Source organism: Tauraco erythrolophus, chromosome 3 (assembly GCF_009769465.1).
Source record: "Tauraco erythrolophus isolate bTauEry1 chromosome 3, bTauEry1.pri, whole genome shotgun sequence".
Lineage (NCBI taxonomy): Eukaryota > Metazoa > Chordata > Aves > Musophagiformes > Musophagidae > Tauraco > Tauraco erythrolophus.
Window position 1 is genome coordinate 59,284,291 of NC_141467.1, and position 18,712 is coordinate 59,303,002.

Sequence of the window (18,712 nt, forward strand, 5' to 3'; positions counted from 1 at the left end):
ACCAAGTTTTTGGCATGCAGTTTAAGTTGATGAAATTTGCTGCGATGTGTGTGTGTTCATTTCAACACATACGTATAAATATACACTGCACTGCGAATTGTGCGTTGACAACTACCGTGCTATTTTAAAGAATAAAGAGCCTGAAATTTCAGAGTGGATTTCAGCTACTGAATCAAATATTCTATCATCATATTATTACTCATCTGTAGCAACCAGTGTAGAGTAGGAAGTATTGTGTTTAAAGGCAAAGTTGACATTTTTTCATGAAGAATTGCTTTAAGTTAACTTAATGCAATGCAGTGATTCCATGTGAAAGCATCTCTGCATATTGTTATATATATGCATGTAACTAAATCTGTAGGCTAGGTTGTTGATAGGCATAGATTAAAGAATAGCAATCCTTCATAAATTATCTATACAGCTTTCTCACAAGCAGCAGCATGACAGAAGGGTTACCTGTCTGTTATCCAGCTACCATGAAAACACAGCAGAAAGGGAGCAGATATATGCCAGTTTAAAATGTTTGTCTAATATGTCACACTCACTGAACGCTGCACTCAGCGAGTTGGCCTTGTGCACAGTGTGAGTGCTGTCCCTCAGATAGGGCCATGGTGCAAGCTTCTGTCTTTGCAAGCTCAAATTAAATCGGCCTTTGAAGAATTTTAAGTTAAAGATCCAGAAGAACAGGAAATGATTGTTCTCTGAAACAGAGTTATGTTACCTGATGTTTCTTGGCTCTCATGTTATAAATCGATTCAAATGCTATTCCTCCACTGTTAAGTATAGCATTTTGCATAGAATCACAGAATCATAGCATGGTATGAGTTGGGAGGGACTTTAAAGATCATCTAGTTCCGACCCCCCTGCCATGGGCAGGGACACCTTCCACTAAATCACGTTGTTCAAGATGTCATCCAACCTGGCCTTGAACACCTGCAGGGATGGGGCATCCACGACTTCTTTCACAACTTCTTACAGCCACAACTCTTCCAGAGTTTCATCACTCTCATTGTAAAAACTTTCTTATATCCAATCTAAATCTACCCTCTTTCAGTTCAAAGCCATTGACCCTTGTCCTGTCATTACATGCTCTTGCAAAAAGCGCCTCTGCAGCTTTCCTGTAGGCCCCCTTTAGGTACTGGAAGGCTGCTAGAAGGTGTCCCTGGAGGCTTCTCTTCTCCAGGCTGAACAGCCCCAACTCTCTCAGTCTGTCTTCACAGTAGAGGTGCTCCAGCCCTCGGATCATCTTCGTGGCTCTCCTCTGGACTTGCTCCAGCAGCTCCATGTCCTTCTTGTGTTGAGGACTCCAGAGCTGAATGCAGTATTCCAGATAGGGTCTCCCTCGACCTACTGGCCACACTTCTTTGGATGCAGTCCAGGATACGGTTGGCTTTCTGGGCTGCCAGTGCACATTGCCGGCTCATGTTGAGCTTCTCATCCACCAGCACTACCAAGTCCTTTTCCTCCGTGCTGCTCTCAATCCATTCTCTGCCCAGCCTGTACTTGTGCTTGGGATTGCCCTGACCCACGTGCAGGACCTTGCACTTGGCCTTGTTGAACTTCATGAGGTTCTCACAGGCCCACCTCTCCAGCCTGTCAAGGTCCCTCTGAATGGCATCCCTTCCCTCCAGAGTGTTCACAACAACACACAACTCGGTGTCATCTGCAAACTTGCTGAGGGCACTTGATCCCACTGTCCATGTCGCCAACAAAGATGTTTAGTAGCACTGGCCCCAGTACTGACCCCTGAGGAAAGGGAGAACCACTCTACACTGGTCTCCATTTGTACTTTGAACCATTGACCACAACTCTCTGAGTGCGACCATCCAGCCAATTCCTTATCCACCGAGTGGTCCATCCGTCAAATCCATATCTCTCCAATTTAGAGACAAGGATGTCGTGTGGGACAGTATCAAATGCTTTGCACAAGTCCAGGTAGACAATGTCAGTTTCTCTTCCCTTATCTACCAATGCTGTAACTCCATCGTAAAAGGCCACTAAATTGTCAGGATTTTCCCCTTGTGAAGCCATGTTGGCTGTCACCACTCACCTCCTTATTTTCCATGTGCCTTAGCATAGTCGCCAGGAGGTTCTGCTCCATGATTTTGCCGTGCACAGAGGTGAGACTGACTGTTGTACAGTTCCCTGGATTTTCCTTTTTTGCCTTTTTAAAAATAAGGGCTGTATTTCCCCTTTTCCAGTCAGGGGGAACTTAGCCGCTTTTGAGCCTTGTTTGTGCCGCTCTGAGAGGTGCCTGGGATTCCCTTTCTCCACTGTGTGTCTTGAAGTGTCTATCAACCATACCACACAAGAGCTAAAGGCGAGAACAAGAGCCACAGGAGCAATTGTGGGAGAGTACAGGAGGACTAAAAGCGTTCACAGATGGATAGGTGATTTATGTGTTCCTGCGTCCAAAATGCAAGCTGTCCTTTGGCGAAACCGAAGCTCGTGCTCATCTAAGACTTAAGGCTTAAAATAGGTACTTTTCCTCTGTGGCTGTAAGGAAGATTAGGTCTTTCATCCGTGCTGGAGCGCTTCAACTAAATTTAACTCTGGCTGTTGGAAAGCCTTACAGGATTATGGTACAGCTTTGGAAACTACTGCTATTGTTTTGGTTGGAGATTGATGAGAGAACCTCAAGGGGGAAAAGAAACATTATTTTTTTTTTACATACATACTAGTGTGGATAATGCCAGATCTGAAAGAAAGAGGCACACAGCTGAACAGTGTCAGTCAGCAAGTTGTGCAATAGCACAGTGCAAAGCCAGTGCAATGCCACATCCCTGGAAGTGTTCAAGGCCAGGGTGGATGAGGCTTTGATCTAGGAGAAGGTGTCTCTGCCTATGGCAGGGGGGATGGAACTAGATGATTTTTAAGATCTCTTCTAACCCAAACCATTCTATGATTCTATGTTTCTATTATAGAAGGGCAATGCACCTCCCTAATTACCTGCATGTCACAAGAAACACAGCAGACAAGCATATAGCAAGCTTTACATCTAGCAAGCTTTACATCTAGCAAGCTTTACATCTTGCTTTCTCTTTTAAAAAATGTCATTGCAAGAAATTGCTAAGCAGTTATGTTCTGGTCTGTGAAAGCTGTGTCGGTTGTTTACATCTGCTGATGCCTTTTGGTCATACATTTATTTCAAGGTGTCCTGTCTGTATTTCTCTTCCAGGTTCAGGTCCTTCGCAACGCAGGGGAAGAAGTGACCCTAACTGTGTCCTTTCTGAAAAGAGCACCTGCTTTTCTCAAACTGCCACTGAATGAAGATTGTGCATGTAAGGCTTTATTATTTGGCCAAAAGAAAACTCAGTTCAATGCTCATGAACGCTTGTAGCTTCTGAGCCTACTGTGCGTTGAGAGTGACTGGCAGCAGCTTTTTCATTCAGCATTGCTGCCCAAATATGAGCTGCTTGTTATTGCCAGATCTTATAGTTGCATTCACTTCAATCAAAAAATTGCTATCTTTACTTGAAAAACAGATCACCGGACATTTGTCTGGTGTGAATCAGCAAAATTGTAGGTAAAACAGTGGAATTTCATTAATTTACAGTTGCTCACATCCTGATGCAGTGTATTTAAAAGCAGGTTTTTTTCAGTCAACATTAGATAAGATTTTAGACTGAAAGAGTTTTGTTATGAAAATGTGAAAATGAGGTTGTGTGTGTATATTTGGAGGGCTTAACTTTTCCATTTAAAATTCAGAGGGTTTAGTGGAGGTGTCTGTCTACCTTAAAATAAATTTCTCATGGATGATTAGTATTTTGTTTAAGTCCAACTGAATTTTAGTCAACTAGTCCCATGAGAGGCATATGGAGACAGCTGTCTTCCTTTAATTATATTAAATTGTAAGTGTGGGTGCATAATTACAGACAGTTGCAGCATATCTAAGCATATTTATATGTCAGCCTATGCCTTTTGTCACCACTGCTTTCCTTCTACTCCTTGCTCCTAAGAGTGTAAAATAAATTGCTTCATTTTTAAGCAACAGAACAATAAATATTTTATTTCAGTAGTTTTAGCCTTTGATTTTAAGTTAGTAGTAATTAAATACACTAAACTATGAAATAATATTTCATGCAATCATTTATTGTACTAGTATCTTTATCTTTTGCTTACGTATTAAATTTCAGTGACAGAAGCAAAAATTTAGAACACCATATACTTAAATAAAAATGTATCCCAGTACATTTGACCCTTTTATGAAAGGTTGTAGTACCACAGAGTACCCTGAGTAACACATACAAACATGCATCTGAATCATCTGAATTGATCCTATCATGTTACTTACGAGTACTGTAATTTCCTAAACTGATACAATAACTATTAGAACTGCAAACTTCATTGACAGTAACAAAAGTGTGTCTGATTTGTTCCTTCAAGTGAAAACCAAGGAAGGAGGTACACGCTTTCCTTTTTTTACAAAATTTGCAAAAACCTTTCTTTCGTTTCCTTTTTTTTTTTTTTTTTTTAACCAAACAGATCGGTATCTTTTTTTAGCAATGCACTAAGAGAGGGTTTCTTGAGCCTCCTCTCAGTTTGTATAGGTACTAGACTCAAACTATAAGACAGATACTGGCTGAATGGAGAAAGTACATGAATGTCATATATGGTAAAACTAATGGAGGGAAAGGAATACATACAGACAAACATAAATCTATTTGAATTACAGTATTATAGATTAATGAAGATTTTTTGGTTTTTATTCATGTTTTTATTAGGTGCCCCCAGTGACCAAAGCAGTGGAACATCCTCTCCCCTATGTGACAGTGGTTTACATCTCAACTACCATCCCAACAACACGGTAAGAGCTTATATTTCTTTTATGGAATTACACAGAAGAATAGTACTATAATAGCTAAGTCAAAGTAACTAATAAAGGACTTCAACATGGGAGGAGCTCTAATTGACATTGGAGATAGACAGTTCCATTGGGGGCAAAACGAATTGCCAGATATTATGGCTGGGAATTAAACTATGACAAATTATACCAGCTAAGATTGTGTCTTGAGAAATGTGATTACTATTTTTGTCTAGGCGACAGGGAGTTTGTGGAAGTTTTTTTCTTCTACATTATTTCCATAGTGTAGGATTTAAAATTATTCAAATTAAAAGGTAGAACATTTTTTTTAGAATATTTTTCCATTATTTTTATTTCATGTACAATCTAAAAATTTTTGCAAGGGATGATTTAGGTGCATGTTTTTTTCCTGTTTTTAAGGTGACAGCATTTACTTCTAGTAACTTACACTTAAAATCTTACTGAAGAATGATAGCATTATGGAGCAAAGTCTGTCTAGGATGAAATGCTACAGATGTCTGATCGTGTTTTTAGTAAAAGATGTCTTTGAAGTGCAACAAGGGGCTTTTAACAATTTTCGTAGCCAAGAAATAGACTTTGCCGTTTCTAATTTCTGGCTTGTTTTATTGTTCTTTCATACTTTGCTGGTAAAGGTTTTAAATAGGAGCCCAGAGACTTAGAAGTCAATAGCACAGATTTTAAGGTTAATTATAATCTCGGAAACCTTTAGTATTTATATATGTTTATAGGAGTCAGTATTCATAAAAATGGGATAAAACCAATAAAAGTGGTGTCTCAATGCAGCTGAAATAACAATAAATATATATATGTATTATATATAACTAGTGCAGCAACATCAGCAGTAGACTTATCTCAACAGTCTATATATGTATGTATGTAGAAAGCCTCTTGCAGCAAATTCTAAACTTATTTAGCTAGCCACTTCAATTCTAACTTTGCTTTTACAATTAAAAAATGTTTTCATTTGTGAATCTTATTTCCACAGGTGTTGAAACTGATGCAAATTAGCTACAGTTTCTATTTGATCTGATAATAATTTACTGAAACCAAGGCTTTCTCTTTCAGTTTAAATAATATAATCAGGCATCATGAGTCTATAATTCACCATAAATTAAATTATACTGAAGACCAGGATGTGGTTTTTACCTCAGATGTCCCCTTATAATGTGAAAAGAATGCTTCATAAAACCAAATGAGGCACAACTCTTATGTCGTAGTCCTTCCTTTTTCTCACAATATCTCTAGAATGCATTATGACTTATGACCATAGTCTATTTCTTAATTTATAACCTTGGTGATTCTCCTGAAGGAGAATTGTGACTCAGAATTTGGAGTAGACAGGACTGGTTTTGATATTTTGTCAGCAATTCAAAAAGTTGTGCAAGCTAAAGGTAGGGTCAACATTTCTGTTGCAGACAGATCTAGGCCTACAGTTTGCATCTAAACTTTCTACTGCATTTCAGCTTTTCCCCCAAGTTTAATCACAGCTGAGAAAAAGTTGCTGAAAGCAGACAGAAAACATTAAAAATTCAAGACATTGTTCAAAACAACATCCTAGCTTAGTCTTCCTAGCCATTCATTTGTTTATTTGGGTTGAATCTATGGAACGTTTCATGAGAGATTCAGTGTTTCAAGTAAGTGGATCTACTTATGAAAAGCCTACTGTTCAACTAACTTGATGTTCATCGTGATCTTTTATTTTGTATTCGTAAAAGATATATGAACATATATGTAAAAATAAAGTTCAAGTTGGCAAAGCTTTATAATTCCATAGATCTTATGCAAAAATCACACTCTAGAAAAACACAGTTATACTTAATTTTTGTAGCATTTGTTTTATAGAAGATACAGATTAAAAATAAATATGAAGCCTGAGATTAAAAAAAAAAGTAAATTATGCAGAACTGACAGGTACAATTTTACCAATATACTAAAAGTGGTACATACATTTCAGTGAGAATCATGCTTCTTCAGAAAGTAACATCATCACTAGCACCATTTTGTAAAGCTTTTTCTAAAGATAGGAAGGAATATTGAATTTTTAATAATAAATTTTGATCATTTTGCTCTTTATAAGCATTTCTCATTCAAATCTATATTCTGGTAAGATACTAGTGAAATTAGACCGTAGATATGGTCACAGATATGGTAAAATTGAATTTTCATATAAATAATTTCTTGTGTGAATAGGTAAAATTCAAATATTGATCTTAAACATATAGTTTTTACTGAATTACTTTCATCACATGTTAAATCCCATTCATAATTACCAGCTTTTGAGGTGACATAATCAAAATAGACATGTATGTAAATGTGTATGAGGCCACAGCAAACAGATGAATTATGGTTGTATAGTGAATAATTTAGAGATCACCTTTATTCAGGGTACAGGTATAAAACTAGTAGCTGATAATGTAATATGTAGTAAATATTCACTTTTATTCATGACTAGTAATTTCAAAAACAAGGACACAATCTGTTCTCCCTGGGTTTTCAGAATACTGTTCCTCACACTTCCTCTAAGCATTTTGATGTTGAGGTTTATATAAATTTGGTTTATGTATGTGAAAAAGTTCAGAATCTCTGCAATGCTAAGTAAAACTGATGCCAAATGATTTAGGGAAAGTAGAACACAATCCCAAATGAAATATAAAGCCTTTGAAGTCTCTCTCTCTCTTTCCAAAACTGCTGAGTACTTATAATGAAGCCCAAAACTGAGAAGGACCTTTTAATGTTTTTCAGGATACATTATCATGTTCCTCATGGCCAGCATCCCCAGGACTTAGGTGGGAAAAAAGATGGTGTGATCTCCGATTAATTCCACTTCTTCATTCGCGGTTTTCACAGTACCTTCCAGGATCAGATTTGTGCAGGTAAAGAAGTTCAGAAAGTTGAAACTATTGACTTCTTGGTCAACAGATACAAGTCTTAGGGAGTTGCCTCCTTAGAGGAATGGCACTATTAGTTCTACTGTAGCTGTCAGAGATATGAAACATAGAAGCTTTCACAAAGTTCTAAGTCCACCTCAGCCTGTATTCTGCTTTAACATCAGCCAGGACGAGGTATGTGGGGAAGACTTGTCATGTTTCCACTTGCACCTAGTGGTTAGAAAGTTTCTCAGTTTGAGATTACACTTAGGTCATCACATTTAATAACTGCTAATGCTCCTGTCCTCTAAAGCTTCTTTCTGAACTGCTTTTTTTAAACCTTTGTTTTTCCCAATGCATTGTGGCTTTGAGCTCTGCAATTTAATTATGTTTTTAAAATGTACTTCCTTTTGTTTGTGTTAAATCTTTCACCTGGTAGCTTCATTGAGTGCAATCATCTTGTTGGTAGGGAGCAGCAAGGGCTAGCTGGCCCATGGGGAAGGTGGACCAAGAGCACAGGGTTGCAGCGAGACTGGACAAGGTGGTGTCCACGCAGACAAGATCCTTGTCCCACTGTCCCCGTTGGAGGAGCAGAGCAGGCCCAGGAATGCTCTTCAGATGACTCCATCATAGTGAAGCGGAGCTCAGATCAGGCTGGGAAGTCAGCCCACAGGTCAGGTCTAAATCGGTGGGATACGTGTCCAGGCACAGGCGCAGCTGCAGCCAAACTCGGGCAAGGACCAAGGGCGAGAGTCTGAGCTGATACGCAGCTCCCGAGTGAAGCAGAGGACAGGCTCCCCACACAAGTTCTTTCACAGCAGACTGGTCCTGATTTCCACAGCCATGCCATGGCAGAGCTGGCCTCAAGCACAGGCAACCGGGCACCCAGGAGAGGGAAGAGGGTGGACTCTGGGCCCTGACCCTTGTTTCAAGGGAAATGCCAAATACGCATTCTTGATTTATGTTTTTATAACTCCAGATTACTGTCTTCTGTTTTCCAATTTGAAGGATCCCTATTACTATCTCCTTTTAGGGAAACCCTTCCGTAGCTCTGATTATCCTTGTTATTCTCTCTTTTTGTAATTCTAATGTATCTTCTATGAGGCAAGGTGATCAGGACTGCAAAGAGGATCCCTCTTGATTAACATTAAGACATAATGATGTTTTCCATTTTCTTTTCTCTCTTCTTGTCTAATACTTCGTAATAACCTATTACCTTTTGACTGTCACTGAGTACTAAGGTGATTATTTTCAGATAATTGTTTGTACTAACTTTGTTTGTAGTATTTCTTTCCTCAGTGTTTATAGCTACAGTAAGGTTCATCATTGCTTACATATAGCTAAGGTTATTTTTTCCTCATATGTGTTACTTTGCATTTATTAACATTGAATTTCATTGCCATTTTGTCTCCTAATCACTAGGGAAGCTATCCAAAGCTCATAGTCAGATTTAAATTTATTGCATCATATAGACCTACAACTTGTCAGTGTTTAGTTTAGTATTATCCTAGCAATTCAAAAGAAATCAGAAAGGAAGAGAAGAATATTCTGGAACTACTACTGCTTTTCAAGTGTTATGCATTTAAGTATAAAAGAAAGTAGCTACAAAATCTATTAAGGCATAGTATAAAAATAAGATCATACTTGTTTAAATACCTAGGTATTGTGTAGATTAATTTATCATCTGTATATGTTGGAATGAAGTTCTAATACTAAAAAATTCTATGAGTTCCTACATGTAAGTCATTAACTGGAGGACAGCTGTCTACAGTTACAAAGCATGTTTCTCTATTACTTCTTCTTCTAACCAATCAGAAACATTAACTCTTAAAATAAGCACAGAGGACTTATCGTTTGTGAGGCTGTGAGGACTTACTAATTGAAATAAACTCTTGCTTTCCCGTGTGACCTTCATGTCTACCAGCTTAGATGTGTGAGTCTGGGAAGAATAGTGTGTTGTGTTATACCCTGACTGCTCATCAGGCATTAGCAGTGTAAAATTTCCTGTTCCTCCATTCAAACACATGTAAAATTACCAAATTAATACAGAAAAGCTTCATTAACATTTCTGGAAAGACTGTTTTGTGAAAGAACCTCCCTAGTATCTTTTCCCTATTGTGCTCACCCTTTCAGTGGTTCTATGGGTCTTACAGTGAAGTGATACCATCTGCCCCCAGGGCTGGGTTTATGACCTCTCCCAGAAACTGGGGGAGAAAAGCGTTCTTCAGCCTCAGTTTGGGGTTTCTGTGGAGTGAATTTTATTGTTTCTTATCACAGCCTGCTTCCTTCTCATTGATTCTCAGCAAATATTTGAAAGTTGCACAAAAGCCTCCCATGGCCTCAGTTAATTCTAAGGGCTGTTGTTTCTCAGAAGTACACTACCTACATCTGCCAGCCTTTTTTCCTATTCAGAGCTGAAATTAAAGCAGGTTAAGCAAGAGTCATTTCACCACTAGATAACTGTGAAGCTAAAAACAGTCTGCAGCTTTTGACTGGTAATAGCAAAATCATATTTACTTGCTGCATGATCCTTGTTCAGTTGAGGAACAATGGCTGGCCCAGGGAGTCAAGGAGTAAACCAAAGTCTACAACGGCTTATTGGCTGAGCTGAAAGGGAACAGAATATAGCCACCACAGAGGCAGGAGTTTTTTATTAAAATCTGTGAAAACCTTCAGCTCAATGTTTAACAATGGTTGAAATAGAAATAATTATGAGCATGAAGTATAAAGAGCCCCAAATCATAGTCAAATCTGAGATCTGTTCTGCTGTATACTTCAGATAACATATCGAATTGAATAGATCTACTCACATGGAAAATTAGGACATATTCAACTATGAATCTCTGGCCAGATTTGACTCTTTCAGGGCCTTAGCTTTTCTAACCTGGTCTCTGAGTACACGAGCAACTTCCTTGTAATCATCCCAGGTTACCAGTCCCTGCTTCCATGCTTTGTGTATTCCCCTTTTGTATTTTATTTTATCCAGGAGTTCTTTGTTTATCCATATAGGTCTCCTGGTGTTTTTGCCTCATTTCTTCCTTTTAGGGATGCAATGCCTTTGAACTTGGAGGAGATGATCCTTGAAAGTCAACCAGCAATCTTGGGCTCCCAGTCCCTCCAGGGCTTTATCCCATGGCACACTACCAAGGAGGGTCCTGAAGCTGTGAAAGTCAGCTCTTCTGAAATCGAGGTTTTCAAGCTTGCTGAGCTTCCCCCTCTTAGCTGACCTTAGGATCTCAAACTTCACCATCTCATGGTCACTGCAGCCAAGAACAACATTAAGAAAGGACATAGAAAATAATATAAGAAAGTAACATGAAATGGAATTTAATTCATTAAATTTTCTGTAGTTAATATTTACAAGGCTGTTTTCACTATATAAAGCCTAATAACTTCTTATGTTTCAGAGTTTGAAAAGGCCAGCACAGAAATTTGTCGTATCATTGTCACATACACTATTATGCCTCATAATCATATTCTAGCTTTTCTAGTGGCACACTTGAGACGCATGAATTCCAGAGGGTATTAATATAAAATTCTGAAGGGCATTCAGGTTAATCTCGGAAGGTTTATTGATTTCAGACATAATTCTTGAGTTCCAGAAGGCACAGAACCTGAGATATGTAGTTAAGTAAGAATTCATCTGATCTTAACTTTTTTGCTATATTAAAAAGTGATTAATCTACGATTTGTTCTATTTAATACAAAATAAGTATTTAATACCTTGTTTGCTCAGGTTTGTGCGGGAGTACGGACTTTGGCTGATAAACTAATTCAAGAAAGTACTATTACAATAATCTAAGGCTAAGGATATCTAGTGCTGACACCACATTCAGAAGTAATTTATTAGGTAGACATGTATCTTATAGTCTGTGCTTATTGATACTTGGGCAAGAACATTCTCAATGAATGGTTTCGTATGTGCACAGATCAAATATCTAGGAACAGCAGGAACAGTCTGATGCCCCAAATGCATCAGATTCACTGTGCTTATAGTGTAAGGGAAATTAATGGATCAGGATTGAATCTGGAGCATACTGGTTTGTGCAGGTTAGTGTCACACATTAACAGAATCCTTGGATCCCTGCTTTGGTTTACAACAGGCTGAGTAGAAAGAACAGGAGTCCTGAAAATAATGCTATTTTACCTGAAAGAGATAATGAATGTGCTATGCTTTTTATGTAAGGACTTATTTAGAATTTTATTCTGGAATAATTTACTATTTAAAATTATATTTAAAATAAGAGATACAGCAAAACAAATGCTATTTACATTACCTGAAGTTGCTTTAAGTAAATCTTCCTCAAAAGCTTTATCTGAATTACTGTGAAAATGAGTCATTGAACAAAGGAGCTCTCAGTTTGTACCTTTAGATTTTAAGGAAAAATCACTATTCGTGTGAAAAGGCAACCGAAATGATAAGTTACCTGATGGATTTAGATAAACCGCTGGTATCTGCATGATCAAGTTAGGATATATAAGCCTTATCCTCCTGTGAGAGCTAGCTCTCATGACAGGACTCTCAAAGCAAAGTCATGGCTCTGATTCATTTTTAATGATTCTCCTTACTGAAGGAAAAGCCTGTACTTGACACGGCTGCAGCAAAGACTTTTATGGTAGGGACAGATATTAGCTCTACGTTCTACATATCTAGAATGTAATTTCAAGAGGTAAAAAAAAAACCAAACCACCACCTTTACAGAAAGGATATCTGTCTTGAGATGTTGGAAGCTGTCATCAGTAACATTCAGTTTTTCACTGAAGATAGCATTCACTTGCCTGAGCCATTCTCAGACAATCTGAATGATGTACTTAGTTTTAAACCATGAATTGATCATCAATGGATGGAGTCGAGCAGAATGTCAGCAGTGGAACTTGGTATTCTTTGTATGTTTAGTAATCTCTTACTCTAGGATATGGATTGATATTGAGAGTTTTTGGTTCTGAAGCCAGACACCTGTGAGCCTTCCAAAGGCTGTTAGCCAAGAAGGCTATTTGCTGAAGAAATTAGGTTTGCTACTGCTTTAGTATCTGAATGTATTCTCTTGTTCAAAAATTGCTTAGCACTTAGGTGTTGAAAGTCAGTCTATAATGCATGACAGATCATTTGTGTAGGTGCCCAGATTGGTGCTGGGATAGAGGCACCCAGGTGACCACTGCTTGTGTCATTAGATGTCTCTTGGCATTCCAGTGTATTTTGCTAATGATCCTATATTCAGAAATGTAATTGGAAAAATCATTAATAATACCTGATCAATTTTGAATTCTTCAGCTTTTCTATCAGTAGTTTAGAAGAGGATCAAAATTCTGTAACTGAGGTAGTCTATGGAATTTTTTTATAGCTTTATGGAAACTTGATATAGTCTGAGTTGACCTTTTAGCATGGTCTTTCTAATATGTCAGGTATTTATAAAACAGGAAAACTAGCAATTTATCAGTGTTCAGTGACTGACCTTCGTTGTAGTCAAAAGAAAAGCATTTCTACAAGTATTGTTAAGCTGATATGCTAGAACAGATGAAATTTTCTTCTGACCTGATCTGTTATGACATGTCTATAGGCAAAATGCATTCCAAGTAATTGCTGTGGATGGGGTTTGCAGTGGAATAATTCAGTGTCTCTCTGCTGAAGACTGTATTGACTGGCTACAAGCAATAGCAAGTAACATTTCCAACCTCACAAAGCACAATGTAAGTATGGATTCAAGTAAGCCAGAAGGTTTCCCAATCATATTTGATTATAACTGTCATAAAAGCCTAATGGGTTCACACACAGAATTATCTGCATATAAACAATGCTTGAGGCTGTCTGAGAGAAGTCAACTCAAGTTTGTCATCAAATCAGACTTTGTGAGAAATCATTGAATGGGAAAATATTCTCCCCTACAGTCATATAGTTCACTTCATCACTATCAGAGTTATTTGCTTCTTAGCAATACCAGCCAGCATTAGAAACAAAGACCAGACACCCAGCAGAAAGCCAGGTGTGATGGGTAAGCATATATAAAACAAATAATTCTATACGTTCTTGATAGTGTGAGAAAGCATGTCTATATAAACACTAGTATAATCAGATCTGAATTAGATATTAGATCTCTTTAGGTATCATTTACCACAAGGAGAATGTATTATAGATACAGATGTGATATAGATACAGATGTTTATAATCAGCAAAGATTAAATGCATTTATGCTTCATGCACTGTACTTTTTTGATCTGATCTTGTGGGATAGATATCTCTTTTTATTGAAGCAAGAATAAATCTTATGCAAAGGTTTGGCCAAACTACTAGTAAGTTCAGTCGAAAGGTCTTGGGGACCTACCTATCATGTATTTTGCATTTGATAGATGACATGAGGTTTTTCCTGTAGAAGTCTACATGATACCTTTCCAGTTTTTCCTTAAAAAATACAGAACACATGGGCAACTCCATTATTTTGAATTGAGTTATAACAAGGAAGCCCTTGAGGATTTAATTTATATGCTCTCAGATTTCCTTAAATCTGCTTTAGCCTTCCATACCTGCCTCTGAATTTGCTTTTGTTTCAAATACAGGGAACACATTGAAGGAAGTTGTATTTCTTGGAGATTTATATTTGAGATGCAAAACTATGTTCCATCTGGCAGCAATATGTTAAAGTCATTGTATTTTAAAAACGTGACAGACGTGAATTTATCCACCATCTGCAAGCTTCCACACAGCACAAGCCAACTTTATGGCTATTTATTCATCCTTACAATGTCATTGCTGTATAGAACCTTTCTTGTCTCACTAGGCATCCTGACAAATGAGGGTGCTGATTTTTTCTCTTGCTGTCTTTAATTCAGACTTTTAATGATTCTTGCTACCTGAAGTAGTGTATTTGTTTACTTATAACAATAGATAAATACACCTAAATTTTATCTTAGAATTCTTTATGTAGCTGTGATGAGACTATAATTATGGTTGCTTAGTATAACTTGAATTTTGGTAATGCACTGTTGTTATGTATTTTCAGTGTTTTAAAAGTGAGTACAGTTTATAATTCTACACTAGTTTCCATAAAATACACAAACAATGTATCTGATGTTTTACAAGATGGAAATCATACAACTATTATGCCAATCTTTGTATTTACTTTATCCCAAAGACATCCTGTAAAGTAATTGTGAGAGTTAGGGCTTATGATGATTACCCATTAATCTATTTTTAGAACTGTCCTAATTGTTCATAGCCCATATGAATTTATGGAAACCAATGAGACTCCCTTTTCTGTAATATACTTTTCTTTTAAATTGTCAGTTGCCAGAAAGAATTAGTTATTTGACAGTATATGTGATAAGTGAATATAAGGAACATTAGAAACACAGAGGGGGAAAAAAACCACAATCTGTTGCTCGGAACAATGATTAGATGTGATTAGAGATCCCTATATTTTCTTTCTTTACAAGATGGTTATTGACATATGCATACTGTTGATGTTGGCATTTTTCGTCTGAAAGAGGCATTTACTCACAGTCTTTCTCCCTTACTATGGCATCCAGTACCAAAGAAACAAACAGAGTATAGGACTTCATTTGACCTTTTGGGCAAATTGACTGATTTTTAATTTCAATTAACTTCTTATTTCTATCCAGGGGTTATGGAAAATAATTTCTATGTGTTTTCCTGAACTTAAGCCTTTATTTTGAACAAAGTTCAAAAGTTCAGTTGAAATCATGGCTTTAATCATATGCTTAAAATGTAATGCCTAATGAAAGAGACTGCTACTAAGAGGACAAATGTATTTGTCTGCACTTTCACTGGAGAAAAGAGAACAATAATACCTTATCTTTACAATTAGGAAGTTTGGGTAATTGTTAGGGGTTCTGTAAGTCACTAGGTAGAGGGAGAGGAAAATGTACAAAACGAGAAAAAGAACTAATTAGAATAGTATGATCTATTCCATTTGTGGTAAGAATAAAATATCACAGAACTACATTTAGTGTTTTGCAAGTTATTGAAATAGTATATATCTCATTTTTCTGGTGGATGTTACTACCAGTAAGGACATACTGTGGAATGTTATATTACGTGAATAAATCAATGTCACTCATTTGAAGTGAACAGATTTCACATTTCAATTTTTTGGTTGAAATACCATGGTAGACCATCAGGATGCTCTGATGTTAGTCATCTGGGGGTTTTCAGGGATTCTACGCTCTTAGATGCCCTGTGAATTGTGTATTAAAATAATATTTAACTTTTTGTTGGTTACTAAGCTATGCATGTTTGGAGCTAATCCAAAAAGATCAACATTAGTATCAAATCTCATAGAGTGTTATATTCTGCAGCAATGCAAAAGATAAATGCTGTCTATAATTCAGAAGTTGAAAACCTTGTAAAATGAGGATCAAAACAACAAGAGATTGTAGGAAGTCTTCAAAATATTACCAATAGAATAATTTTTACATTTATTATTTACTTTTCCCAAGACAGAACTACTCAGATAAATTGGTAGTTGTTAAATAAATGTATGTTCAACTGTTTTTTAAGCAGTATTAGGCATTTAGATGTTTACAGAGTCCTGACACTGATTTTTTTGTTCTGCATCCTGTTCCAGACCTTGTAAAGGGAAGCCTATAGAGGTAGTCATTCCAATACTGATATTTAGGTCTCCGTAGAAACGTTTAAAACTCAGAACTAGATGCGCTTGTAACATACTGCTGCCATTTTTTGTCCATATATGGTTTTCTTATGGTTCGTTCTTTCTTATGTCTTAATAAGACATATTTTTGTCCGTATATGTTTTCTATCTTTCACATAGATCTAAGTGAATAGATGTAGTCAGTGCAGGATCAAATTACGTAAATCAAATCTCTCCTACTTTTCCTCTGTTTTTTAAAGTAAGATGTTACTAGGCTGACATTTAAAAACACATCTGTTTCTATACGCTGCATGTCTTATTTTACTTATTTGTTGCCTGTACCTTGTTGATTGAAGAATTGTGGAATAATTTATATCCTCTTGGGTGTACTGATTCAGCTGCAAAGAAAAGTTAAGTCTTGCCAAACTGTATTGCTGTTGCTCCAGTGTGTTTCAGCTGCAATTTTATAATGTATCTGAGTTTAAAGGGCAATGTCTAGCATACAGCAGATCAGGCAAACAGTGCAAGAAACAGTATTTCTTCAAGAAATATTTCTTCCAGAATAGTCATTTTATCTGGGAAACTTGTAGCAAGAAGCTTCTGTCTTCGTAGTTGGAGCATTTATTGTGACACATTCTGATTATGGTGACAGCACTCATCATGAAGGCCTGCAGTCTTGCAATCTTGAATTGAAATATACATTGTAAACTTCAGTTAGTCATGATAGCTTTTCAAATGAAATAAAATTTCCTTTCTGTACCAAATTTCTCCCAAATGTTAAATCTACTAATGCTACTTTTAATAATATCTTTCATGTTCTCCTGTACATAGTTTCACAAGTCTTGCAGAGGTCAATAATATCTAATAAATATATTACTATCTGTATTACTATAAATTGCCGCTATACAGCTCTAAAATAAATCTTAAGAGAAACAATGTCCTTAGACACAATAAAATCAAAGTCCTTCTTTTTAAATGCTCTTCAAATAGAAGCACCACAATTTACCTGTTAAATCTAAGACTTAAAAAAGAAAGCCACATTATCTTAGAATATTTTTGCAGGTTTATATATGATACAGTCACACAGCAAAGAATCACTGCACTTTTTCTGATTCATCCAGTTTTGTATGGAGTCAAATTAAATTGTAGCCCTGCACTAGTGTTTAAATAAAAACAAAATATCAGAATATTCAATACATTCTTTAATCTATGTAGGATTTATGTTAAGCTCTAAGAGTCTTTCTCTTCCTTCATTCCATTATTATTGAAGGCTTCAGTGGACACACTATAATAAAGACTCTAATCTGTTCAGTTACAAGTCGCTTTGGAGGGACATCTTACTTGCTCTCAACATCCCACCCTGATGAAAGGTAGCAAAGAGCCTGTAATTAAGGAAAAAAATTTTCTTTGTTGATTTGAAGTGGTAAAGAAACAATGACAAGAATAGAGGAAGTAGGAACAGTCTGACTGGGAATGCAGGTAAACCACTTGAGTTTTTGCAGAGCGGTAGCACATGGAGAAATAAAGTACTCATTACAAGTTGCCCTTTCCTGCCAAAATGCCAAGCTGCCCTTTCAGCAGCAGTTGGAGACTTCCAGCTATTTTAACCTAGTTTTTGTTGTGCAGTAAACTGTTCAATATTCCACAATTGGTTTATTTTAAGTGAGAGTGTGTTGAAAGTGGCTGTTGAATAACAAACTGCTGTTGATAATACTGCAGCCGGGACCTGGGAGGCTAAGCAATAATAACCTTTCTTTTTGTATCCCTCCACTTTGCTGTCTTAAAAAAAATTAAAAAAAAGACAAACATTAATATCATTATTTGTATTTTAAACCCAGATTAGCTTGTGTTCTCATCCCTTTCCTCTTACTCACTTTTAAAATATATTTTTAAAAGGTAGTTACATCAAAAGTTTTGCCTTTCTTCCACAACCAATTAAAAAAAAAAAAAAGAAATTAAAAGAAATTGAAATGCACTCAAAAAGCCATAAAACACCTCAGGGTATACATTATTAGTAGGCTAATGAGTTGAAAGCACTTTCTCCATTTGGTTGTCTTGCTTCATAAAGTGCTGTAGACATCCAAAGAATTCTGGTAGTGCACAGCCTGTATTCGCCTGAGGAAGAGAACAGACTCAGAGGAAGAGGCTGAGGGACTGAGGGAGAAGACAGGAATTTCACACATTCCAGGACAGATTTAAGAGGTTGAAGCAAACAAGCCCAGTTGATGGGGAAATAGGCAAAACAACAAATGACCACTAGACAGAATGTGCTGCAGAGGAAAAGAGCCTCAGATGCTTTGGCCTTGCCATTTCTCTTCTAACAAAAGGTATTATGAAACTCTGTGACAAGTTTCTTATCTCCTAAAAATACCTCACACAGTAAAGTGGCAGGCATCTGCGAGGAAAGTCTGAAAAGT

At 36.8% G+C, this 18,712-nt stretch overlaps 1 protein-coding gene across 1 annotated transcript in view; it reads left to right on the forward strand.

Moving 5' to 3' along the window:
* SNTG1 (syntrophin gamma 1) overlaps positions 1-18,712 on the forward strand; it is a 162,537-nt gene that overhangs the window by 43,404 nt on the left and 100,421 nt on the right. Inside the window, exons 7-10 of the mRNA XM_086609311.1 lie at positions 3,179-3,281; positions 4,725-4,807; positions 7,568-7,698; positions 13,251-13,380. Of these exons, the coding sequence (XP_086465437.1) occupies positions 3,179-3,281; positions 4,725-4,807; positions 7,568-7,698; positions 13,251-13,380 (447 nt within the window). The remainder of the gene's footprint in view (positions 1-3,178; positions 3,282-4,724; positions 4,808-7,567; positions 7,699-13,250; positions 13,381-18,712) is intronic.